This window comes from Vipera ursinii, assembly GCF_947247035.1.
Source record: "Vipera ursinii genome assembly, chromosome: 8".
NCBI classification, from domain to species: Eukaryota; Metazoa; Chordata; class Lepidosauria; order Squamata; family Viperidae; genus Vipera; species Vipera ursinii.
In genome coordinates, this window is record NC_139519.1 from 3415615 (window position 1) to 3441809 (window position 26195).

Genomic DNA, 26195 nt, shown 5'->3' on the forward strand with positions numbered 1-26195 from the left:
AGAAATGTTTGTGCTTCCCACTGAGCAGTGGACTTAGTCCAGAGGAAATCAAGTTTTGGAAACTTAATAAAAGATGCCTGCCTTGATGTTTAAATCAATAAAGGAGCTTGCTTGTTTTATTACAGACCTTTTATTACTCAACTAGGTCACACTATCAGCACAAGAAGGTAGTGTCTACTAGGTTACCCAAGTAGGATCATCATGCTAGCACTGAAGGTCTGACCTAGTTGGTTGTCTGCAAGAAAACCAACAAGCTGAGAGAACACCAAGGACCCCTCATTTCAACCCTGAACTACAAGTATTCTCTTCTGTCAAAATCAATGAACGTTGATAAGGATGACCAAGTCTGGAGGAGGAGTTGCTTGTGACACTTGAGCAGCTCTCATTACTGTGTTTTTGCTTTACTTCTTTTTTGCTTCTTTCCTCTTTCTTGCTCTTTCCTGCTTCCTTACCAGAAAAACTGATTGAGGGCCTCAAATCTCCTGAGCCTCCGCTCCTGCTCCCCAATATCCTGCCTCTGGCCGACCCCTTCGGTAGCACCTCTGATGCTATGAATGGTAAAAAAAACCTAGAACCCTCTTTGTTGTTTCCTGTCCCATCCTGCACGTTCACCTGTTTAGATTGCATGCTTTGCACACTTGCACACACCTACAGTGCATCCAAATGATGGCACCCCAGGAGATGTGACGGGGGGGGGGGGGTGAACGGAAAAGGCCCGAGGAAACCAGGTAAATCTGACAAATCCATTAGGCTCAATGTCTATAAAAGCAAAACCACAGGTAGAATGTTGGGAATCAAGCCAAGAAACATTTTTCTAAAAGAATAATATAACCAGGTAAAAGAGCATCATTAAAGAAAAACAATCTTATCTCCATGAAAGAACACGTCTAAAGTTTGAAGGGACTCAACCCATTCCCAGCCTCATCCTTCCATCTTCCAGGATGTGCAAATGCCAATTAAGGAAGACATATAGATATTTCCACAATGTTTTTTCCCCTTGAGCAGGGGTCTTCAAACTTGGCCCTTTTATGACTTGTGGACTTCAGCTCCCAGAATTCCTCAGCTAGGCATGCTGGCTGAGGAATTCTGGGAGTTGAAGTCCACAAGTCATAAAAGGGCCAAGTTTGAAGACCCCTGCCCTTGAGGGTTATTGGTGTTTCTTCTTGCACATTTTGCCAGTTTTACACTTGTAAATTTGCTTCCTGGATGAATTAAAGGCAGGAGCAGGGAAGGGTTTGGGTTTTGCATTTGCCTCCTGCCAACCAGAGTTTTTCCTCTGGCAGAGCAATCCCATGATGGTACCCCTGAAATTTGATGTCAAGGTTTTATGCTTGTTTTTTTTTTCTGGGAGGCAAAATATGCACATTATTTTACAGTTTAAATGACACCCCTCCCCCATGTTAATAATATATGGTGAAATAAAGGATTGATTGCCTCTTGGTGGCATTTCAAAATATGACCTTCTGATATTAAATGGCCTAATAAAAAAGAAATGCAGAAAATGACTTTAAAATGTTGCCTGCCAGTGATCTAGGCCAGGGGTAGGCAACCTCAGTTCTTTTATGACTCATGGACTTCAACTCCCAGAATTCCTGAGCCAGCATGGCTCAGCATGGAAACCTCTCCCTTTCCCCTCAGCATGGCTGACTCAGGAATTCTGGGAGTTGAAGTCCATGAGTCATAAAAGAGCCGAGGTTGCCTACCCCTGATCTAGGAGAAGCATCCTGATCTATACTAATAGATTTTCTAAGCTACTTGGTGCTGCACACTCCCCCAAGTTGATTAAGAACTAATTTTGCAGATGTAACATGGCACAACTATGGCCAAACAAGAAGAGATTCTAGAAATCCATTTTAAATTGAAATGATGACAGTGAAATGTCAGCGTTCTGAAAGCATAATTTTTTTTAAGTTCCAGTCTCAGTGAATGCAACAACCTAGATACTTTAAAAGAGATATTTTTAAAGCCAACCAATTTGACTTTTAAGAATTTTACAAAATAGATTCTTGCAAACTATTTTGTATGCTGGGCAGGTAGTCAGTCACCTAAACTTTATAACTGAATAAAATTAGAATTTACAATGAAAAAGAATTGTTTGATCTGTAGATTTAGTTTTAGAGTGGGGTTTTTTCACGCATTAACAAGTTTATCGTTAACAACAGCCAACCTCAGTTTGAGAAGTTCTTCTTACACATCCAGAATGCCAGAAGGTCCCGTATTGGTGCAAAGTGCATACGAATACCAGAATGTGGAAGGCATAGGAAATGACCTTGAAGGATAAGGGGGAGCAGCATTAGCAAGGTGATGGTTAGATAAGAGGGGCTTCAGCCCCGGACAAGAAGATATCTTGACAGAATGTCTCAGAAGAGGGCGCCACCCTCCCCCCCAATTGAGGTGAAGGTGATGAGAGGGAGGGCAGAGCACATTCAGTCCGTGTTAATTTTTATAACTCTGGTATATCTGCAATAAAAGTAGATTGTGTCTACGTGGTATTGATTTCCTAGTCTGATGGACCTTATGAGGATGATGCAGAAGCAAGTGTGGGTTTCCATTCAGTGAAGGCCTACCAACCCAGTGAACTTGAACGAGCTTATGCTATTCTTGAGTGCTGCTCATCGGGATCACGACACAGGTTGGAGATGTCTCCACTGTGAGTGTAGTTGTCTTCAAGATGTTTGTAACTCAGCATTCTGAAACTGATTAGGCATTGTGCAGGTGGTGGTTGATGATAACTAGCACTTAGGCCGATACACCACTCCATAGTGCTTTACAGCCCTCTCTTAAGCAGTTTACAGAGTCAGCCTATGGCCCCCAACAATCTGGGTCCTCATTTCACCAACCTCAGAAGGATGGAAGTCTGAGCCAACCTTGAGCCAGTGAGGATGGAACCCCTGGCGGTGGGCAGAATTAGCCTGCAATGCTGCCTTCTAACCACCGTGCCGCCATGGCTCTTTTCAAACATTCTGACACTGATCCCCTGAGTGGAGGTCGTCATCCCAGCCTGCTGCTTTCTTTTTCCTCCTGCCTCTGCTAACCCTGGTTTCTGCTCTGCTTCTTTTGTGCCTTCGGAAAGGAAAAGCTGACCTCCCCGCTGAGAGTCTCATTCCGGGCCTTGAGGCTCCTGCGCCCCAGCTCACATCCTCCCAGGCAGACTCAGTGGCTTCCAGCAGAGCAGGTTGGTGAGGCAGCTGGGGCTCAGTCACTGATGTGGTGGTCTGGGAAGGAATGGAGGCAGCCACCTCCAATTCCCGTCACTGGGATTTCCCTGGGAACAGAAACTGGCTCCTTTCTTGACAGCCTTTCGCTTTAACCTTTAGCGCATCCTTAGTTCTGCTGGTTGAACTAATACTGACGGACCCTTCCCGGCACGCTAGAGCTACAAGGGGTGCAAAATATTAAGCTGCTACTATTCCAGTTCTTGCATTCTAGCAGATAAATCTGTTAGAGTCTGTCTCAAGTTAAGAGGAATTTCAGTCCCCTAAAATTAGAACAAGGACCACTGCATTTCCCAGCAGGCTGATTTGAAAACCAGAATCTTTTCTCAAGTTCGTACATAAACACTTTTTTGCGTTCATTTTTAGATGTTTCTGTGAGCTGTCTCTTCAGATGTTTGAGGTCTCTCTGATTCAGGAGTTGGAGAAATATTAGATTCCTTCCAAAGTCAATATGGGGGGACTCTTAGCTTTGTTTCAATAAATTGAAATATTTTTATTTTATTTTATTTTAATTCCATTTATATCCCGCCCTTCTCCGAAGACTCAGGGCGGCTTACAAGCTTAGCAGTAGCCTTCATTCTATGTACATGCCTGCTTATTAGGGCTTTCACACACCCCACAAGCGGCATTATTACAAAGTCAGCTTAATTGCCCCCAACAATCTGGGTCCTCATTTTACCTACCTGGGAAGGATGGAAGGCTGAGTCAACCTTGAGCCTGGTGGGACTTGAACCTGCACTAATTGCAGGCAGCTGGTGTTACTTAAGGAGGCATTAGCCCACTGCTCCACCAAGGCTCTAACATACCTTTCCTCTATGTGAGGTCCAGGGGTGCCCATAGGAGGGTCAATAAACTTAAACTGGTAGCCACGGGTATGCAATCAAAGCCCCCCCACCTTTTTTATATATAGTGCTGACTTTGGAAGGAATTTAACAAATCTTTATATATAGAGAGAGAGCACTTTAGCCCCAGTTCAGGTCATTTTTTAAAAAAACAAAAACAAAACAAAGGATGGCTCTAGAGGGTTGGAAATGAGCCTCCGCCACCCAAAGGAAGATGCCTCTCCGTGCTGTGATCTGCTTGCTCTCCTGGTTCCAGATTCCATCACCGTGGAGGAGTCCCTGCTTGACTGCTCTCTGCTTTCTAACCCTGGCACTGACCTCCTGGATGAGTTCGCTCCTTTGGCTGTTTCATCCCAAACTCACAAAGGTAAATTCCTTTTTAGAGTTTCATTTGAACGAAGAGACGAGACCAAAAAACAAAGGTCTGAATAGATCGTGATGGAATGCAGGCAGGTGTATGTAAGAATAATTCCTTGGTCAGTGATTTCTGCTAAATGCTTTGATGGTTCTCTGTCCATTGTGTAAGATTGCACTGCACCTCAGTCAGCATTGTTGAGGCTCCAGTGGCAGCCCAAAATCCGGCTTTCCGTTGTGCAAATCAGTTCACTGAGTCAGTCCATTGTGAACCACAGTTGTTTGAATCCAGTGACTGAGAGAAGAAAGTCTGTTTCTCTGGCACCCGTTCCAGTGTTATATTCTTATTGGGAATGTTGAGGTTTTATTTCCTTTCTGCATTTGTGGGATTCACATTGTTACCTTGGTGCTTAAGTGAGACCAGTATTATCCTGGAAAAGGAGAGAGAAACAGCCTCTTCCAATATTGGAAAATACAGCAATGTTAGTTTTAATTTCCTGCACTGGATTTTAACAATTTCTGGGACATCCATTCTAACAGAAATTTTTATGATAGTAGAAAAATTGTGAAACAAAACTTGTCAGCCGGTGGCGATTTGGAAATGGATTTGGTCCCTTGGAGAAATGTGAGGGTTTTAAAAAAAATTCGTGCTCTCTGCCCATCATCCCTGTGGGCTTTGTGCCATCCAGGAGCGTCGGCTTACCTGGCGGGGAAGCAGGGAAAGGAGGCATCCACAAACGAAAGGCCAGGACGACACCAGGTGCAGCAGAGGAAAAGCAGCCATTCAAAACCTCTGTAAGCTATGAGGGAAAACGGTTGCTGATCTAGTCTCTAGCATTTGACTGTCTTTTAAGGATAAACAGCAAAGGGCATCATCCAGATGTGCCAAAGTCCACTAGGAATTCTTAGAGAGAAAGTGGTTGATTGCTGAGTGAGCCGTCAGTCTTGCCCAAAACCCTGGTGCTACAGAAGCAGGACTGTCTTAGATTCTTGGGGCTTATAAAGATACATTGCACGGAGCAAAATACCTACCATTTGAAAGGGAAAGGATCATTAATTTGGATTAACAGTCATTCCACTATCCAAAAGGTAATTTTGCCCCTTTAAATCCTTCCTTCCTCTTCTCCGTGCCCTTTTTTTGTGGGGGTCCCAATTTCATTGAGCCTTTCAGTCAAGAACGGAGTCCTCAGAATCAGCTTTCCTTCCCATCCCCTGCTGATGAGGAAGCTGAGAGCTGCCATCCTACCTGGTGCTTCTGACTCATGTTCTTCATCTCCATGAGGGCTTTCATTGGAGCCATCTCAACTTTTCTGAGACACCTGGACAAATATTAATTTCATTTCACTGGATGTTTACCATGGCTTATGCTATTGAGTTCAACAAACCCTACCACTGCATGAATTCCTGCCAATGAATCCCTCTTCAGCTCTCCTGGAAGAAGAAATCTTTTTCTCCCTACACTTCTGCTTCCTGTACTTTACAACAAGGTTCTCTAAACATGGCAACTTCCAGACTTGTGGACTTCAACTTCAGCATGGCTGGCTGGGGAATTTTGGGAGTTGAAGTCCACAAGTCTTAAAAGTTGCCAAGTTTGGAGACCCCTGCTTTACAATTCTGAAGTCGGAATTGAGCCACGCTCAATCAATTGTATCTAAATTTACCCACGTTGATTCTTCACAGTGACCACAGCAGCTCTTCTTTCTCTCCTCTGAAAGAGAGACCAATCTGCCTTCTTCAGCCTTGGAGAAGGAGGGGCAATTAGACATGAGCACCACTGCTATTTCTGATCACAACATGGGACATGCTCTTCTGGTTTAGAGTTCCTCTTTCTGTTCATGCACTCTACAGCTCTGAGCACATAGGTCAGGAATTGTTTTACAGCCTTGTAGAATAAGGTAGAATAAGAATAAACTATCTCCAGTGAACACTGAGTCTGGTCCCACCAGGGTGGCTGCTTCCCTGAGAGCGTTTCTCAGATATGTTTTCTGTCTGGGCAAACATGCAAATGGCTTCTTAGTCCTCAACCATTAATCTTGACACGGCTGACTACATTCTGTGAGGTGAGGCTTTCTTTTAGGGCTGTCCTGTCCCAATACTTTTCCTTAGTCTCCTGTGTGTGAGGCCCATAGCAGTCCCAGTGAACAGATTTAAGTTCTTTGGTGTTCATTTGTGTGTTCATACAACTGACCCATTGTCCCCATAAGCACATGGTTCTCTTTTCTCCCCCCCCCCTCTCCCAATGTATTGAGAGACTGTGTTGACCCAAGCAACTGAAGTCTGTGGAGCACCTTAGCCATGCTCAGTATGGAAATATTTCCCCACCAAAAGCTCTGATAAAATCCAAATGATATTCTTCACAGACCAATAAGAATCAATGCATAGGTGGCCATCTGTCTGACTAAACTACTATATTTGTTATCTACTTTGATGTTTTGCTCTTAGAAGACAGTTTTGAGTTGTGTAGGAGTGTGTAGGAGCCAAGTCCTTTCGAAAAACCTCTTAGACATTTTGGGAAGACACTCTATTCCTACTATGTGAAAAGTTTTCAAAGCTTTGTTTCTGCTGTGCTTGTGCTTCCAGCACCCTAAGAAAAGCATCCAGCGGAGGACCTTAAGTTTCCTCATAGGGCCCCTGTTGGCTATTACTGAAGTCTTTCTTTGGTTTGAACAGCGTGTCCGAGAAGGGAACTAATGCTGCTCTTTTAAAAATGTGCACCACAACTGTAACCTTTTAGGCATAAGGCATAAGAATGGGTCTCAATCAGATGAAGTGATCCTTATCCTCAGTATGTGAGCCTTGAAGGCAGAGCTAAATGTTTGCAAATTGATGCCTCAGCGGTGCTCTTCCAAGAGTCTCAAGAACTGGCCATGAGGGGGAAGCAGTTGCAGCATCTTGAAATGGGTACCCAGCCCTTCACAAGTAGCACCAGTGGTGGAAAACTCCGGTGTTATAAATCCTGACGTGCATTTGAGGAGTAGTGAGACCAGTTGTACAAAGGAAGTCATCTAATCAGGATGAGAATCTGAGTCTTTTCATCTTTCCATTATCTCAGCTCGGCTCCCGAAGAAATGTTTTCATCACTAACTCTCTGGTGCAACTTGGCTATTTCCTCTCAGACAAACTACTTCTGCTGCTGCTTCCCTTCCATATAATTTTCATATATTCATCTACTTCTCTCCTTTCCCTGGCTTTCTAAATACCCAGTTTGCTTTAACGGTCCCTTGCAACAAAACACATACGGCGAATGTTGTTTTGGTGGTTCCTAACCAGCTTTCTCTGCTCTTTTTCATCATCCTTTTTAAATTCAACCCTCCCCCATCGTGCTGCAGAAGATACTAACCTGATATCAGGCTTTGATGTCCCTGATGGCTCTGAAAAAGTGGCAGAAGATGAGTTTGACCCCATCCCTGTGTTAATATCCAAAAATTCACAAGGTAAGCAGGCAGATTTCAAGGGAGAAGCCCAGGCAATGCATTATGGTCACGTGTTTGCATGTACTGTTCCTGCCCACCCAGAATTCGTTGGTTTCAGTTTCTTTAGAGCAGGGTTGTCAAACCGCTGGCCCGCGGGCCGGTTGCATCATGCGGAGGCTGCGCCCACCCCAGCTCCGACAATGCAAAAAACGTTGCGATACGTCGCAACATGTCACATGATACAGCGAGTTTGACACCCGTGCTTTAGAGCGTCTGGTTGTACCAGGTTGTTTTCAGATCTCAAACTTGTTTGTTTATTTATTTATTTATTTATTTATTTATTTATTTATTTATTTATTTATTATTTTGACTTCTATACCGCCCTATTCCTGTAGGACTCAGGGCGGTTTACAGGGCAATTAAAATCATACCATACAAAAGTTTATGGGGCAAAGATAGAGTTGAGCATTCCCTAGTCTTCTGTTGGGCTTCTTGGACATAGGGAAACTCTGTGTTGCAACTCTAATTTACAGCTTTGGGGGGGGGGGAAAATCCAGCTGTCCTTCATTCCGATTCATCCGTGCTTGTAAGATGAATAACATTTCCAGGGTTACTTGAAATAACTTCATGGATCCTTTCATTCTCAAAAGCAGCGTTGCCACCAAGTGGTTGAGATTCTCAGATCTAGCCTGCACCGGACCTCTGTGCTAATTTTCTGCTGATCAGAATCCTGACTGCTTGGCTTTGTGGGAGGTCTAGAGTGTAAATTCCCTACCTAGGGGCTTCCAGTAGAACACTGAATGAGTCTTACCAGAGGGATTCCCAGTGCAGGATCTTTTGTCGTAAAAGGCAAGGGTGAGATTGTTTCTCTAGGTGACCCATTGGATTTTCCACCATCCTCACTCAGATTCTAAATTTGGGTTCTGTTCTTTCCTCTCTAGTCCAAGCCATCAAGTAACTTGGGGTAGGGTCCTTTCCGCAAAGCCGGTGTCAATCCTGCCCTACTTAATGAATGTCTGTGATGATGACTGAAGGTGCAGACCCAGCCTTTGGGTTCCTCTTCTTGCTTCTGAGGTTGAGTTCTGTTGCTGCAGGCTGCTTTGATTGATGGCCTGGTCTCAATGTTGGAGAGCCTCTGCAAAAGTTCTCCCTCCAGACAGCAATTCTAACAGAGCCAAAGCTTGTGTAGATACCACCTAGACCAGGGGTAGGCAACCTCGGCTCTTTTAGGACTCATGGACTTCAACTCCCAGAATTCCTGAGTCAGCTGACTCTGGAATTCTGGGAGTTGAAGTCCATGAGTCCTAAAAGAGCCGAGGTGGCCTACCCCTGACCTAGACCGAGGTCCCTTCAGTTTTATCTGGCTCTTCTTTTTTTTTGGGTGGATGTCTTTCTCCTAATTCTTTTTTTAACTAAAAAGCTAACTTTCTACACCTGTGTCTTTTGCTGGATACTAAATCGCTGTCTCTCACCCTTTCAGGTGGGCATTCTAGAAACAGCAGTGGAAGCTCTGAATCCAGTCTTCCCAACCTAGCCAGGTCTCTTCTGCTGGTGGATCAGCTCATAGACCTGTAGCAGTCGCTCAGTAACAGGCGGTTTCTGTAACGTACCTAAAATCCTTTCGTTCCTTTTCTCTCTCTCTCTCTCCTAACAGAGCTAATCTTTAGTTGTTGGATGGTTTTTGCTTTTGTTTTGTTTGAAATAACACCCAGTGGAAGGACCCTGCTCTGAAATTGTACCCTCTGTTAGGATTTATCTGTACTTGTTTCCAGCACAGCCTTGATGCAACCTGCGACAGTTTCTCGTGCAATTCTCTACTATCTTTAAGGGAGTGCTACCGTGTATTAATCACTTTGCTACGATTTATCCCTTAGCGCCACCAAAACTCTTAATTGTAAAAAACCCCATGTAATCTATGTATGATCCTTGCTAGAAATACGTACGACTAATCTGCCTAAAATAATGCTAACTAAAATTGTCTGTCAACTTTTTTTTTGATTAAAAACAAAAAACAAAAACCTAGGGCTGGGAGGCTAAGGGCAGTGAAGAGAAGTAGCATTGTCCTTCTCCGGTGCTAGGAAGTCCTATCACGGATTGGGGCCTGGACAGAGTGTCTTCCAAAGACAAAATTCAGTTTGAGGCCTGATGATTTTAGATAAAGACATTTCAAGCCCTGAAAGACGACAGTTTGCTCCATAAACTCCTGTTTTGCAATCTGCTTAGGAATGGATTGTGCTTAAAATAAATCAATCAATAAATAAAGATACTAAAGCTGTGGAAATTATTCTACTCAAAATGGTTAATGTGAACCATAATATTGTGTCAAACAGCATGGCTAAGATCTTTTCTGTTGGATGAACTAACATTAGGAGGGGGGAAGCCTTTGTGACTAGGGTGGTTGGTCTATTGAGGATTTGTATAAATTGTATGCACATGTCAGAGTTTCTTGAAGGTAAGACTGATGTTTTGTTCTGTTTTTCTTTCTCAGTTTTTGCTATTCTTCTCTGTAATTGCATATCATATGAACACAGTAATATGAAGCCATCCCCCCTTCTTGATAGACAGACTGTACTTTTTAAGTTAGATCTTTCTTTCTTTATTGAACTAGCATGAACTCCTTGCCGACCGGTTTGCAGTAAGTGCTTTCCAGCTTAGGTGTATCTGAACAGTTTTATATTTTATTTTCATGTTGATATGCTCAGTTTCATCAAACTATTGGATATAGTAAACTTGTTTTATTGGCTTCTGATCGTCAAGTCCAAAATTAATGGTCCCGTCCAAGATGTTCTTCTGAAAAGGAGGATGACTCTTACTCCGTAGTGGAATAATCATTAGCTTAATGCTAACTTCGTGTATGTGCAAATGTATTGTAGTAGTTCAAAAAGTGCAGTTTCCTTATGTGTGAGTGTATGAATGGCTCAATTTCTAGGTGTATCGGCCTCTCCTACAAGATTGAAAGACCTTCTGATGTAAGCCTGAGTATTTTTCTCCAGCTTTCCCAAGAACCCCATACAAATCTCTGCCTTCCAGAAGTTAGCTCAACAAATTATGTAAATAGAATTTCACTGTCGTGTCAATCCTCTCTTGAATCTTTCTAAAAGCCTACTTGCTGACGCTCTTCATTATGAAACAGTTACTGCTTCTGTGTGATGTGTGTGTCCATAGGTCGTTTTGCTGCACTTTCCTGACTTACCTGACAAAACTATGAAAACGATCGTAGCAAAATTGTCGATAGTTCTTCACATTTTGGGGCAGACTCTTTGATTCTTTCTCTTGACTCTTGATTCCTGAAGTGCAGGCAACTGGAGTTGGATCACATGGACAAAGCTTTAGATAGAATGTTATTGTATAGTCAGATGATACTGAAAATATATGGAAAAAAGAATGGATTTTTTTAAACAAAGTAATCACCTGCTGTACATTAGAAACCAAAAAAAAACACCCTGTGAATTAAAGTACTTTTAAAAAAGAATGTTTTAACATTTTAAGTTTAATTAACTTGTTGAAGAGTTTTGGAAGGAATTTTACAGAAGCACCTGGGTGCGTGAGGATAGTGCTGTTAACTAATCAGTATGAATGGGGGGGGGGTGTTGTCTTTTCCCATCCACCCAAGAAATGACTCCTCCAGTTAGCTGGATAACTGAAAGGATATCGTAAATTAAAGCTTACTAGTCACCATGGAAATGCTTCAGTGACAAACCATGATAAGGTTGACCTGGGAATGGTGGATTCTTGGCTCATTGCTAGAAGCTGCAAAAAGCTGTTTTTCTTGTTCGAAAGGAGATCCAGCTCAGAGGGGCTGAGCGTCAGTGGTGGTCTTGCTCTGTCTTAATCTTTCCATTGATGTATTTAGATCAAAGGCACCATTATCTGGTTCTCTTTGCCCAAAATGGGCTGAAAACTTTGGCCATGTTTTACCATTGTCTCTTACTATTCCTTGTGAAAGTAGTATTTATTTGACCAAAAGGACACAACTTGATATTTTTTTACCAAAACAAGGAGCAGATGGAATCTGCTATAAGTCATTTGCTTATAATCTCTGAGCAGAAAAACAAAGGGAAGAGAGACAATAAATGTAGAACACTGATTATTAAAAGCTGAACTTGCATTTCATTATAATAGTCCCTGGAATTTCTTCATATTGCAACCTGGGAAATAGATTCTTACAACGTTCCTCATTCATGTGAGGCCAACTAATGGCCATTCCGATCTTTACCATAGGACAAGTTGGGATGGATGTAATTTTTCTGCCCCTCCCGGCAACTGAGACCAAGGCAAAGATTTGTCCTGACTCCAATTCCTGGGGTGAGATCTGAAGAATGAATGACAGCGATCCGCTGCAGGGATTCCAGTACTAGAATTATCTCATATAGTTCTTATACAGTAGCTCACCGATCCATGGGGATAATCACAGCAATCTGTTCAGGTTGCTGGATCACCCAGCAATCGAAGATGTGCCCGGCAAGAGTAGATTCCGGGCCCAGTAGATTAGCATTTTGTAAAGATCTCGGGAATGAAGAAGAGGTACCCAATCCCTCAACTGCACTCTGTAGTGTGCTGGACATCACACAAATGTCCCACAAGAAATGGTTCCCTGTTCTGCTATCTGGATTGGACCCAGTTCTCTTATCCACAGAGCGCCAGAGTTTAGCCAAAAGGCCCAGAGGTCAGCTACTAAATACAGATAGTCCACAACCACCACAACTTCCTAGTTCTCCTGCAAACCTAATCCCATTCTAATTAGAGATAAAAATTGTGCGACTGGGATTGAGTTGTGACTAAGGAGGACAAAGGAAAAATAAAATTAACCCATTTCTAATAGGGACATTTGTGCATTGGTAAGCAGATTTAACACGTGTGCGTATGTGTGTGATAATTTTTTATGCCTTTTTCAAAGCCAAGGAGCTAGACGTGATATGCTATATTGATCATGGATTCCTTGGTGCTCTCTGAGCTTGGTTGTTTTCCTGCTGATATTTCTTTAGTCAGCTAGATAACATCAGTTTACGAGTTGGGTGATGAAACATCTGCAAGCAAACCACCAAGCCAAGAGAGCACTAACAACTCCACAGTTCAACCCTAAGCTACAAATATTCTCTTCTATCGATGCTATATTAGGCTTCATTCCTACAGCATTCTAATGCAACTTCTAATACAGTATTCATATGGGGACTGCCTGCTTATACTACTTGGGGTACCGGTGGCATACGTCACTCTGAAAGATGAGCTGGTGCATTCTGTCTATTTGTTTCTGAAAAGCTAAACCCTTTTAGGTGAAGGACTTTGCAGACTGACTGGCAGATGCCAAAGGGTTTTGAATGCCAGCTCCCTGCCCTGAACATCACTTTGCCGTGGGGGAGGGACAAGAACAGGAGATCTGCTGGCCTCTTCCACGCATTGCTAGAGGTTGGTGCTGAGAATTCAGGAACAGCTTAGACTATTTTGATCACAATCAGAACTGAGTTTTGAAGTCATCTCATGCACACGCACACACATACCTACATGTCCCAGGTTTCCAGAAAACATAATTTTCAACTTCCAAGTTCCAGATGCCTTCTAGATTAGCATTGCTGTTATTAAGACATTTTGTCATTAGTAGTGTACCAATGTTTCCTCTGTGTTCCCAAGTCAAGGTACAGAGGCCAGCCAAGTAACCAGGGCTCTTAAGGCAGAAAATTCCTGATCTTATAGCTAACAATCCACTGGGACTAGTACAAACATTTGCTAGAATATCTCAATTTGTTCTTCACCCATCCGGTATATACTCCGATTGATTGAGTACTGTCAATCGGAGAAATACCAAACAGTTGCGTTTCATTCCCCCCCCCCCCCACCTTTGAAAGACCTCCAGAAAAGTTGAGAAAGGCCTCGCTCCAAGTTTCTGGAAGCTGAGAGCAGAATGGCTGGGAAACATCAGCCCACAAAATCCCCTATCTGGAACTCCAGATGCAAATATGGATGAAGAGAAGAGTGTGGAGATGTGTGTAAGCACGTGAGTGTTTAATCTTGTGTTTGTATATGCATATGCCTAAGAATATCAGTTCTGAAGAAGCTTGTTGGATGAGAAGCAAAGGATTTTAAAAAAAGAAAGTAAGTCCAGTTGACTTTTGGAAAAATCGCCAGATCTTCTGCCAAAGGGGTGGGGAATAACAGACATAAGAAATCCCATCTCAGAAAGGAAATCCCAGAGAAGAATCACAGGCAAGAAGATTTTGGTCAAGACAACAGAAGATAGCAAACATCTGGACTGCTCAAGAGATCATTTTGGAAATGGTTGGCTCTATGGATAAAATTTATTGGTCAGCTTGAATTTGCAGCGAGGTTGTCTTCGGGGTAATACTAGAAAAGAACCACAGAAGACAGTCACTCTGACAAATTCTACCCATGTCTTATTTCAGCAGTGTGACCAGACTGGTGCTCCAATTTGTGTGGTGGAGAAAGTTGTTCTCTATGATGCTCAGGCTAAAAATAAATAAATAAAATTCAACTTTTAAACATTTGTGTGGCTTAAAGAAAACAAGGAGAGGGGAAACATCAGCTTCTACAATACTCTTGTACAGCAGAGGTATCCAAAGTTGGCAACCTCAAGACTTACGGACTTCAACTCCCAGAATTCCCTAGTTGGCTGGGGAATTCTGGGAATTGAAGTCCACAGGTCTTAAAGTGGCCAAGGTTGGATACCCCTGTTGTAGAACAATTTAACAGCCTAGGATTTCCCCTTCCACCAACTATTGCTGCCAAAAATCAATGGCAGAGTTGGCTTTTCTGTTGAGTGAACCCCCCCCCAAACAAAATTAACCTGGTTGAAATAACAAAGCCCTTAAACACTCCAACAATTGAGAGGAAAGTCCCAAATTCTGATTTGCTTATTGGTTGATATGGCACTAATCCCCTCACATGTTTAGCCCTTCACTCCCCCAGATTATAACAATAGCCTTGAGCACAAAAAGATTGGCTGTAGAGATTTTCAGGGCCATATTAGTGCACACTGCCAGGAACTCTGGTTAGGAGGAGTGTTTGTGGGTTAAACTGGTGAAAAGTTCCTATGTCTAAAATAATTCTAGGGCCTTAGTTCCTGTTTACAGAATTACAAACAGCTGAAATTTGATTTAATAATTTGTGTTATTTCAGAGAAATTAAAAAGACTTGGAATAGTAAGGATTCATCTAAGAAAGTTAAAATAAAGGCTATCTTATTATATAACATTGCCTGTTCCACTACAAATGACTCTTGAATAGGAGGAAATTCTTGGCTGGTTTTCATTTCTGATTTTTCTTGGAGGGATCTGCAGTGCAAATAAGCCAATCAAAAATGGAGAAATGGGATGGCTGAAAACTACGAATCAACAATCAAGAACTTTAAGCATCGTGCCATAGAAATTTCTACCTCTTATCTGGCATGGCTTTTATTTTATCATGTAACTTAGTTTTAATGCTATGTTAATAAAATGCCGATGCTTGTCCAATGAGTCCTGTCTTTAATCATGAGAAGCAGCTTAATATCCTAACAGTTGATGACCTTGGCTAAGAAATGTTATTGAAGCTCAAACAGATTTATATAAACGGAACTAGAGATCCTGTATTCCAGACCTTTATTAAATTTATAAAGAGCCCTCTCTTCACAGTGGATGTAGAACATTCATTTTTGCTTAAAGAACACTGCAAACCTTATGTGGACCAGATGAGTATCACTATCAACTTCAGAAGGGTCCGCCAGAAATTAGCCCATGCCCGTTGGCGAACTGTGATCCTCTGCCTTCCCTAAGTTAGCAGAAATTCCTCTTCCCCCCCCCCTTCCGAATTTGAGTGATACCCATAATTATGCCCCATGACGTCTATGGATAGTGGCAAACTTGGGTTCTCCGAAGTTTAGCTTTTATGTGACTTTTTCCTGCTCTCTCGCTAACATTGTAACCTGCTACTCTTTCTTGGAAGGTAAGCTCTCTTGTGTTCTAATAACTATGTGTGTGATTCATCTGATCTCTTCCCATGTGTGTAGCAAGAGCAAACTCTTCTGCTTGTACCTTCCCTCATTTGGAAGGCGGGCAGATCTTCAGGCTTTGGCTTGGACTGAACCAGCTCTGTTCCTTGTCACCAGCAAACTAGGGTCGCAACAGACTTGTGTTCCCCCTCATTTAAGAGGGTTGTTTTTTCTCTTGAGAAAGCTGGCAAGCCCAAAGGGGCAATGTAATTGATTGGTCCCCATCCATCCACAGACCAAGACTAGTGGCAGCTTTGAATGGGTAGATTTGGTCCTTCCAGAGTGGAAGGCCTTCCAGCTGGCCTTCCCCAGGGGGGCTTGCAGGTCCAGTCGGATGATTCCTAAAGCTTTCTCATTTCTAACATTTTGCCCCAAAGGAAGCGAGATTTGGTTATAGCAAGCTAGCACACATTTTATTTTGAATCTTCTCTTTATTTTCCTAAGTATTTTTCCTAAAAAGTCTGATGCGGGAGAGGTGAAAATCATAGACAGAAAAGCAAGGAAACCCTATGGGAAGACAGCAGAAATGCAGTTTGTGTGTGCTTCACCTGAGCTACTTTCAATTTATCTGGAATTGAGAAGAAATGGACCCCCTTATTTTCCCATTTTCCCCTTCGGGATCATGAGATCTAGAACCTTGCCTTCCTTGAAAACCCAGCTCGCCCTCTGCTCCTGATGTCTGGGACAACCATTTCCTCCCCCTTCTCATCATCCTCCCGAGTCTTGAGTGAGGCTTGTGTGTCTGTTTTATTAACACCTTCCATCACTTTCTCTAACCCACGTTCTGCGGAATCTTGAAATGTGAAGAAATGCTGAGTTGTGTCTGTTGGTTGTAACTACCTGGCTTCACTTTTGTATGGTTTTTATTTTATATGTATTTCTCCCTCCATCTCCCTTCCTCCTCACCCCAACATGCGTGCTGCTGATTTTAAATCCCACATCATTACACCTCTGTGGTTTAGTTTTACTTGGAATATCTTAAAGATTGGCAAGTAATACTCTTGTTTTACAATTTGTAGGACTGCAGGGGAACCCAGCTGCATATTTCTTGGTCAGCACTGAGCAAGACCGAAGGCCGGGGGCCGCCAGGGGCTTGCCGTTGAGTAAGCAACAGCACAGTCAACCTGGAGGAGAAGCTGACTTCTTGGTGAGGGATGGTCTTTCAAGCAACAGCTCCTTTCACAGCAGTGAAGGAGAAGGGACCGACCATGAGGGAGACATCTTGGACTGCAGTGGATCCAGACCTCTGCTGATGGACTCGGAAGAGGAAGAAGAGGCTTGTAAAATGAACCCCCAGCTTCAGGAAAGGGGAGGTGGTTCCCAAAAGGACTTGAACCTCCAAGCCGCCCAGAATGTTCCAGGGTCGGTTCTGTTCGACACTTTTCCACCACAACCTGCAGAAACGTCTGGAAAGGAGACCGATGTCTTTGCCACGGCTCCTTTCCGAAACTCCAAGAGCCACTGTGATGACTTGGACATTTTCACGAAAGCACCATTTCTCTCCAAAAGCCAAGTGTTTTCTAGGCAGCCGGATGAAGGCGATGTGTTCCTTAAAGCTCCGTTCACAAAAAGGAAGAGCCTGGAGGAGCTGGCGGCTCACAGTCTCGTCAAGGAGCCTCCTCCCACCGGGGCCTTCCTAGGCTCAGCTGGAGTGGCTCAGCACACACGAGCCCCCACTTTCCCGAGCCTGGAGGTGGGAAGCCACGGCTCCCTTCTTCCCCAAGGTCAGTATTCAGGGGCCTCCTTGGTTCAGCCCCCAAGAGCAAGTGAGGGTCCAGATGCCCACCCTCCCAAAGGCGCAACTGGAGAGCTCAGCCCCATTTCCAACGATACACTCCAAAGACAGCTGGTCCTCCAGGAAGGCTTCTTGGGATCAAAGACCGGCCCGCCTTTCCACCCACAGTCCTTAGCCAAATACTCCCGACACTACAGTCCAGAGGGCAGGCAGGGGACCAGTGCCCAACCCATAGCAGCCTACAAAGTTGTATCTCAGACCAACAAGCAGGTGATAGCTGGCTCCGTTTCTATTGCCTCTCTGTCTTCCAGGACTAAAGAACTGTCCGTTAGCGACCCATTTGCATCTGCCCCCTTTCCCTCCAAACTGGGGAAGCAGAAGCCTTAAATGGTTTCTACTGTCCAGTACGTGGCTTCCGACAGGTATCTTTTTTCCCCCAAAGAAATTGCAAACGGACCCCACGAAACGGAATGCACTCTACTTCAACCATCATGTTCAACCCTCTTGCTGTGGTGGGCCCTTCCTGCCTCACAGGAAGTCCTCTCCTCCAAGCACTAATAGCCAAGGATGGAGACTTGATTTGTTCTGCAGCCACTTTCACTGACCAAGACATTTTCCAGTCTAAAGCTGTTTGGGTAAATATTGTCCTTATGCTACTAATCCCGCAGGGAATCTAATAGACAGGACCGGTTTTACCTCAACTGAAGGTTAACACAACATCTTAACATCATGTCAAATGTGTACCTGGAAAAAAAGGCAACCAGATTTTGCTTTGTTTGTCTCATAAAGAAGCTGGGAGGACTCGGCATGTGTTTCTAGTTGATGCTGATAATGTTTACTGATTCTGGAGTAATTATCAATTTGAAACAAGTCTTCTTCTACAATGTGCATTAGTTCTTTTTACCTGAATTTAATTCCTATCCTAAGCCTGTTCTAGGCAAATGTTGGCTAGGATTTAGGGTATAGTCTTGCCTGACACTATAACAGACAATTGAGTAGACTATAGACAGTTTCTGTTATTTTCTGTTCTTTGCATAAGCCTGGGGAGCCTGGTAATTTAAAGAGAGTTTTTGCTGACCTTTTAAGAGGAGTTTTTGTAAGTTTTGTAAAGCTTTCCATCATTTGCTTTTCATTTTTTGCAAAACGAGCTTTTTTTTTTCTTTATGAGACCGGTGAGATCATCAAAAAACGGTTAAGGGAAAAATTCCCAGTTCCTTGGCTTTCAACTGCACCTTCTCCAGGGCTGAGTTTCCTAGCTTCCTACTTTCAGAGCATGTTTTTCCCTTCTTTTGCCATTGAAGCCCTGAATTTGCAGCCCCCAGATCTGAAAAATTGCTTTAGCTGCCTCCGGCCGTCATGCCTTCCAACTCTGCAGAATGAAGGCAAGCAGTCTCTCCGTTGTTGAACCTTTGAGGAACTTCTGAGGAATGATGCACTTTTTCTTAGCTTTTGTGAACCATGAGATAAGCCTTGTTCCACCTCCTCCTCTCTTCTGCCCCTCGTCAATGGATGGGGGAGGAAAGGAAAATCAGATGTCCCTCGTCCCTTTGTTCACATGTAGCTCTAAGCCCAAAATTGGTGCACTTGGTCTGGGTGTGCTACTTTTCCACCATCAAATATGGTGATTCAGACCGTTTTGCCTTGCTATGAATTTGTTCTGTCCTGGTGGAAGGGCAAGGGCAGATGTGAGTAGGAGGGCACGTACGGGTCCCCTCTTATCACAATTTCTCTCAAATTGATGCTCTCCACCTGTGCTAGATTTCAAATTTCATAACCTCCAGCCAACTTGTCTCACCCCACCTAGGGTGCACGTGTTTGGGAATGGCTGTTCGATACACAGGAGAGCCCATTCACAACTCTGTGTGCAGTTACATCTCTTGGATGTTCAGAGTCGATCCTCTTCAAGTAGCCGTGTTTTTGTTTTGCATTGCACGGACAACAAATGAAATGCTTCATCCCATTCTAACTACAGTCATGGGATTCCGCGTAGGGTGGGTCTTCCTTCTGCAAACCTCTCTTCTTTGACAGTGTTTGAAAGTGGAAATCGGATTCTGTAAAAGACTGTTGACTGTTTAAATCCTTGCTAGGACAATCTCCGTGTCCAGCCAGAAGAACCGAGAATGGGATCTATTCTCGAACTGACTCGTGCTGGGGAAGTTCAGTTGCTGGCCACAGGTTGACGTTCAACTGTGAACCCTGCTGCAATGTGCCTTTTCTAGAAAAAATGTTGTTGCGTATTTGCTGAGCTCATGAGGCAAGAGACTCGTATTTTTTACCTCTTGAAAATGTATCAAAGAACACACTTGTATTTTTCTTCAGATTTGAACCTGTTAGCAATGGGGAGTATATTCACTTGATGTCTCCTTTTTGAAGGGGGGGGGACGCACTTTCTACCATTCTCCAGGGCTGTGTTGTTGCATTAATCTGGTGGGGAAGTGGCATGACCTGAGTCGGGGAAAATAACGCTCTCCCATTTTGTTGAGACTTTTATAAAAAAGACTGTAAACTGCATGCGCAGTCTTAGCATTTTGGACAAATAACTAACTCCTAGATTCTGGGGTTCCCTGGTCTGCTGGGAGAACTTGCACTTTTGAAAATGATCAGATTTATTTCATAGGAGAATAAAATGCATCTTTCAAAGACGAGTATTACAAGAATGATAGCAGAAACTGCTGGAAAGGATGTAGATAACTTAGATGCTAAAAACAAAATGATTCCCAAAGCAAATGGTCCCCAACCTTTCGCGCTTTGCAGACCGGCGGGGTGGGGGGAGTGTGCACACTCGCAGCTCCATTTTTGACTTTTGTGTCCACCGCTCACACAAACGGAGCTTCATGTGCCTGTGGGAGTGCCTACCGCTCGTGCAAATGAAGCTGTGTGCCTGAGCTGCTGCTTGTGCAGCCCGGTTCCGAACAGGCCATGGCCTGGGCCCTCCTGTCCTAAAGGGAGACCCGTTTTTATTCCGTCTTCCCATGTTGACTTCTGGGATCTGCAACTGTTCATGCATTCTGTTTAAACAGACGCATGTAAGCGTGTGCAGAAGCCTTTTCCCACAAGATGTTATGGTTCATCCTTCCTAGGAAATAGATGCTGGATATGACTTTTGGATGAATGGAAACATCTCATCTGGTATTACCTGCTGACACATTCCTGGACTGTAAGAAAGGAGGTTGGCTGTAGGTTGGCCCAACACCACGATGGGGCTCAAAACACTTCCTGGCCACGACTCCCTCCTTGCGCACCTACCTCATCTCTTAAGCAGGTGCCGGAGTGGGTTTTTTTCTGGGTTTGGTTTGCTTCGTTTTTAAATCCAGTTTTTGCTGCATAATTTATATTATCAATTACAGCTTACAGGAAGAAATTTGATGGTTCAAAAATTTGGATATCTTTTGGAAGAGGGAGAGGTAATTCTCAAAAGCATGGATGCAGACTTTTGTACCTCTGCTTCTGAATGAGCACTGCCATGCTGTTTTGTGTTCTTCAGTTAAGTTAAATATTATGTGTTGTGGTTTGAGAGGGCTCCTAAACACATCAGGAAGACCCACTCTTAAGAAACCATAGCTCTTAGGAAGGTCCTCCAGGCCATACATTGGAAGATATAATTTAAGGCCAAAATGTCCATTGTGAGAAAATTGGGAAGTGGAAAGAGGTCATCTGTGTAAGATGACATCATTTGATGAGTCAAAACATCACAATCTTTCCAACCTGGTGTTTTCCAGATGTGTTGGTCTTTTGGCCAGGTAGCAAATTGGGAGCATGAACATCCAATGCATCTGGAAGGGATTTATTTGAGGAAGACACCTGTGATCTGTGTTCAATTGCAGACAAATGTCCGTTTTGAATTTTCCATAGTCCTTGTGTTGCATTTTCATTAGGGATCTATAGAAATTTGGCCTCCTCATATGGTTCTTGAAGACAGTGGGAATGTTTTCACTTTATATTGGTGATAAACAGAACCTTCAGAACTAATTCTGATGTTTACCTCACTGTTACAATCAGTTAACTCAGCTGCTACTAGTTTTAGTTGGGTGCTTTGAAAATCATTGCAGAAATCACTCCTCAAAGAAAGTGCTTTTGAACGGGCTAGTATTATTAATATTAATGTTATTATTGTAGTAGTAATAATAGTTTAAAACTTCTACAAAGGTTGACAGATGGTACTTTTAATAGTACAGTAGTTCTGTTTTCTCACCCACGGTGGCTTTAAGATTTAATTGGTTTAACTCATTTTAAAGTTGCTGAGGTTGAGAAACGCTACTGTAGAATACAGAATCCAACACTCTGCTATTTTCCAGCTTACCTAATTAGTCCTTTGGGTGCAGGTATTTCTCTGTTCATATCAGTGTCTGAGAATGCAACACATGTAGACCTTAATAGATTTCTTGTATTTATTTGGCATTTTAAAGCATTCCCTTCATTTCTGCCCCTGTCCCAGTCTTAATCTTGATGGTGATGGGAAAAGGTAGGCGTAAATTAAAAAAAACAAAAAACAAAATAAAATTATGAGCCAAATAATGCAGAGTTGAAATGTATTGATATAGTAATCACTTGGGTTTGTGTTTGTATGCATGTGTGGGCTACTATCTCTTATTGCTTATTTTGTGAGATTTAAATTCATGCCATTGCTGCATAATAATGATGAAAATGGGGATCATCTAAATTTGGGGAATATTCTGCTAAATGTTCCTGAAATGTAGCGTTCCTATAGGACTCTTGAAAGACCCATGCAAGTGCTGTCGTTCCTGATGGAGACGCGTGGAGTGAAGGTGATGAAGTTCTGTCATGTGTTCAGCTTTTTAGTCAGGTGCAACATTAAACATGTGAATACGTTTAATCTGTTTGTATTTTTTAAACAGTAGCTTCTGAAGGTTGTGGTGGGGGAAAGGGGACTGTGGTTTGGGAATGCGAGTGAGCTAGATGTACAAACACGCGTACAACACTCCATTGCCTCCACACACACACACAAACCTCTGTTCCTTTTGGAAGAGGCTCCCTTTTGCACCAAGGAGACCAGAGGACTGCATTGTGGGAATGGATTGAAGGGCAGGATCGTGACCCGCAAAGCAGGATTGGCAGCTTTCTCCTCCCTGCGTACCACAACCCATTTTTTCCTTATTCATCTATTCTAGGAGGAGCTGGCCTATGGGGCCAACCAGCTTGGTCCTGAGCCATTTGGCAAAGCAGGGAGGGTGGGGGCATGGCCCCTTCCTCTTTGTGCCCACATTAGAAGAGGGTCTCCAAATTTGGCAACTTTAAGACTTGTGGACTTCAACTCCCAGGATTCCTCAGCCAGCCCACAAGTCTTAAACGTTGCCAAGTTTGGAGAGCCCTGTACTAAAATAACCCAGTCTGAGAAGTTTTGACTTGCAGGACTTCCTCTAATCCTCCATAGGAACCAGAAGAGTCTTTGGGAGAGCCCTGTTGGATGCTGATGATGGGGAATGACAGAGGATCAATAACGGTCAGAAAACGTTGGGATGACAATCAGTATACGATAGGAATTCTTTCCTTTTGTAATGTAAGCATTTTGTATTCTCTGAAGCGTTCAAATGAAATAAAAGTTGAACACATTGACAAAAGCTCATTTACCAAGTGTTTGGTCTGTCTTATTTTCCTGCTGCCTTTGGACTACTGCCCAGGATTACATTACTAGACCTTGTAACAATGGCAGGTTGCTGATCAGAAGATACTATCCGTATCACTTTACTTCGTGAGCCTGATGGCTGCCTCCTTGTTCTATGTAGGATCCACTGTTGGACTCTTACTTCAAGCTCTACACAGGACTAGTTTCCATCGGCACAGTGCCAGGATGTATTGTGAGACACTTTGATGCAGAAAGTGGACCATATCATAATACGGCCAGGGAAATATCTCTCCAGCTAAACAAAATGTGAGTGATTGCAGTGAAGAAGCAACCCATTCATAGACATCATAGAATCTTAAGGCTGGAAGAGACCTTGGAGGTCTTCTCTCCCTGCTCAAACAGGAGACCCAATACTGTAAGGACCTGCCTCAGCTAGTCCCTCAGGAAAGCAAGGTTTTTGAATCCACTGAGTTGAATCAAAAGAACTTTTACTGAGAGAAAGTGGTTGCAGTAAAGTTGGATGGAATCTGAAAGTCCCACGCAAAGCACAAAGCAATTCTTCCCCCCTGACTCGTCCCTCGGCAGCCAGTGCAATGCCGAGAAGATGTTTTGAGAACACTGAGGTGCTGGGCAGATAGCAGGTCACTCTCAGTGCACGACGGCCTTGGAACAGGCTGGGAGGGAGCATGCAGCAAAAGCAAAAGCATCTCAGAAATGGCAACCTCTCTCCCCCTTCAACAGAATGGCAGGACAGGTTGCTGCCTGCTAGATGGTGGCACTTCACAACCTGAATGCTCCCAAACTGCCCATCTCTGTTCAGTCTCTGACAGTTTTCAGACAAATCTCTTTAAAAACCTCCAGTGATGGAGCACCCACAACTTCTGAAGGCAAGTCCTCACTGTTAGGAGATTCCTCCTTAATTCCAGTTGCTCCTCTCCTTGATTATCCCATTTAATCCCATTTATATCCCGCCCTTCTCCGAAGACTCAGGGAGGCTTACAATTTAAAGCACAAACCAACGTGCTTAGCAATAGCCTTCATTCTATGTATATGCCTGCTTGTTAGGGTTTTCACACAGACACACCCCAAGCGGCATTATTACAAAGTCAGCTTAATTGCCCCCAACAATCTGGGTCCTCATTTTACCTACCTGGGAAGGATGGAAGGCTGAGTCAACCTTGAGCCTGGTGGGACTCGAACCTGCACTAATTGCAGGCAGCTGGTGTTACTTAAGGAGGCATTAGCCCACTGCTCCACCAAGGATTAGTTTCCACCCATTGTTTCTTGTTTTGCCTTCTGGTGCTTTGGAAAATAAATTGACTCCCTCCTCTTTGTGGCAGCCTCTCAAATACTGAAATACGGCTATCATGTCCCCCTAGTCCATCGTTTCACTAGAGTAGCCAAGCCCAAATCCTGCAACTGTTCTTCATACAGTGCTCTTCTTTGTGACCAGAATTAGGTGCCATATTCCAAGTGTGGTCTGTATAAAAGTATAAAGATTATACTGCACTAGTATAAAGATTCACCCCAGTATATTCAATATAATCAGCCCCAGAATAGATGCTGTTCAGATGTTTCTCCAACGGGATTCTGTTCTTCTGACCTGTCTTCCATAATTCTCACTCTGTGGCCCACAGTTGACCCACTCTGCTCCAAATATTTGTTTTGTCAAGGTCCATAGCAAACATTAAAAACGAGTAATACAGAGAATATGCATGCCTTTGAGATGGTTTAATCATACTGAAGTTACACACTTTACTTACATGGATTCAGCTCCCATTTAAAACATTTTTTTCCTCCCATTTTATTTTTGGTGATTAAAACCAAGCTCTCCCTTCAAAGATTGCTTTAGGTGAACAGGCATTTTTCAAGCAGGATAACTGCCTTCCTTGTACCCATTCCCAACATGTACTTTGCTGTCGTATTGCCTAAATCATATTTTCTGCAGAAGGAGATGTGTGTAAGCACATGAATGTTTAATCTTGTGTTTGTTATATACATATGCCCAAGAATATCAGTTTGGAAGAAGCTTGTTGGATGAGAAGTGAAGCATTTTTTAAAAAAAACAAACCAAGAAAGTCCAGTTGCCTTTTGGAGAAATCACCCTTGGGACAACCATGACCTGGACAATTGGGAATATCCACGTCTGACAGTAGAATGTTCCCCCACCTGGTCTCCTTTACAGCCCAAGAAACTAGGGGAGGGTCCCTTCTGGGCCTTTTGCCCTGCCAGATGTCTGTCTTCTTATGCTCTGCCAAAATCGACCCACGATTTTGGAGGTCAAGCAATGCCCTTGTTGCCCCACACCCTAAGATGTCAGGCAGGTGGATTCCTGTGATATGTACAACTCTTAGATTGGAGCAGGAGTGTGCGGGTTCCTTGATTGATGGAATGGGAAATGCTGCACATCCGCAAAGGGTGCAGAAACCCTTCTCTGGCACCAACAGGCACTTCCTGCACTGCAAACATGCTGGAGAGATTTCTCCTCATTTTGTTTCCTTCCTGCGTAATTTGCAGGGCAAGGCTGAGTTCTTTGTAGTACTTTTTATTCCCAATTCCCTTTGTGGGCGGGGGGGGCAGATGTGGATTTACCCATCGTTTTAAGACAGTGATTCTCAATCTCTACAACTTTAAGATGTGTGGAGCTCGATTCCCAGAATTCTCCAGCCAATATGCTGGCTGCAGAATTCCGGGAGCTGAAGTCCAGATATCTTAAAATTGCCAAGTTTGAGCAACGGTGGACTAAGGGATTGCAGGACTGCAATGTTCACACTTTCTCCCTGATGGGTAATAGACCAAATCAAACCACCCTGGTTTTTATTCTGTCTCGTACGAAACTGCCATGTTTAAAATTTCTGTAATGTTTATATTGATGTTGTAATATTTTAATTCTATGGGTTATGGTTTGCTGTTTGACACGGGCAGCTTAATAATTGATTCCATAAAAGAAGGATGTTTCTATTCCCACTATGGACGAATGGCTACAGAAGCTGATGGAGTTGGCAGAGATGGCAAAATGGACTGTTTTGATTAAAAAAAAGAATACAAGTACCTTTGTTTTGTTGGAAGTCA

General features: G+C 43.3%; 1 protein-coding gene across 15 annotated transcripts in view; it reads left to right on the forward strand.

Annotated features, from left to right (window-relative positions):
* AAK1 (AP2 associated kinase 1) overlaps window positions 1–23123 on the forward strand; it is a 92121-nt gene extending 68998 nt beyond the window's left edge. For 5 of the 15 annotated variants that reach the window (XM_083368591.1, XM_083368599.1, XM_083368600.1 and 2 more), the window contains 5 exons: window positions 456–557; window positions 3074–3175; window positions 4314–4424; window positions 7741–7845; window positions 16824–23123. In XM_083368591.1, the coding sequence (XP_083224717.1) occupies window positions 456–557; window positions 3074–3175; window positions 4314–4424; window positions 7741–7845; window positions 16824–17926 (1523 nt within the window). In that variant the 3' untranslated portion in view covers window positions 17927–23123. Of the gene's footprint in view, window positions 1–455; window positions 558–3073; window positions 3176–4313; window positions 4425–7740; window positions 7846–9304; window positions 11285–16823 lie in introns of those variants that run through there. The other 10 variants (XM_083368595.1, XM_083368597.1, XM_083368603.1 and 7 more) reach the window with 7 other exon arrangements.
* The last annotated feature ends 3072 nt before the right edge of the window (window positions 23124–26195 follow it).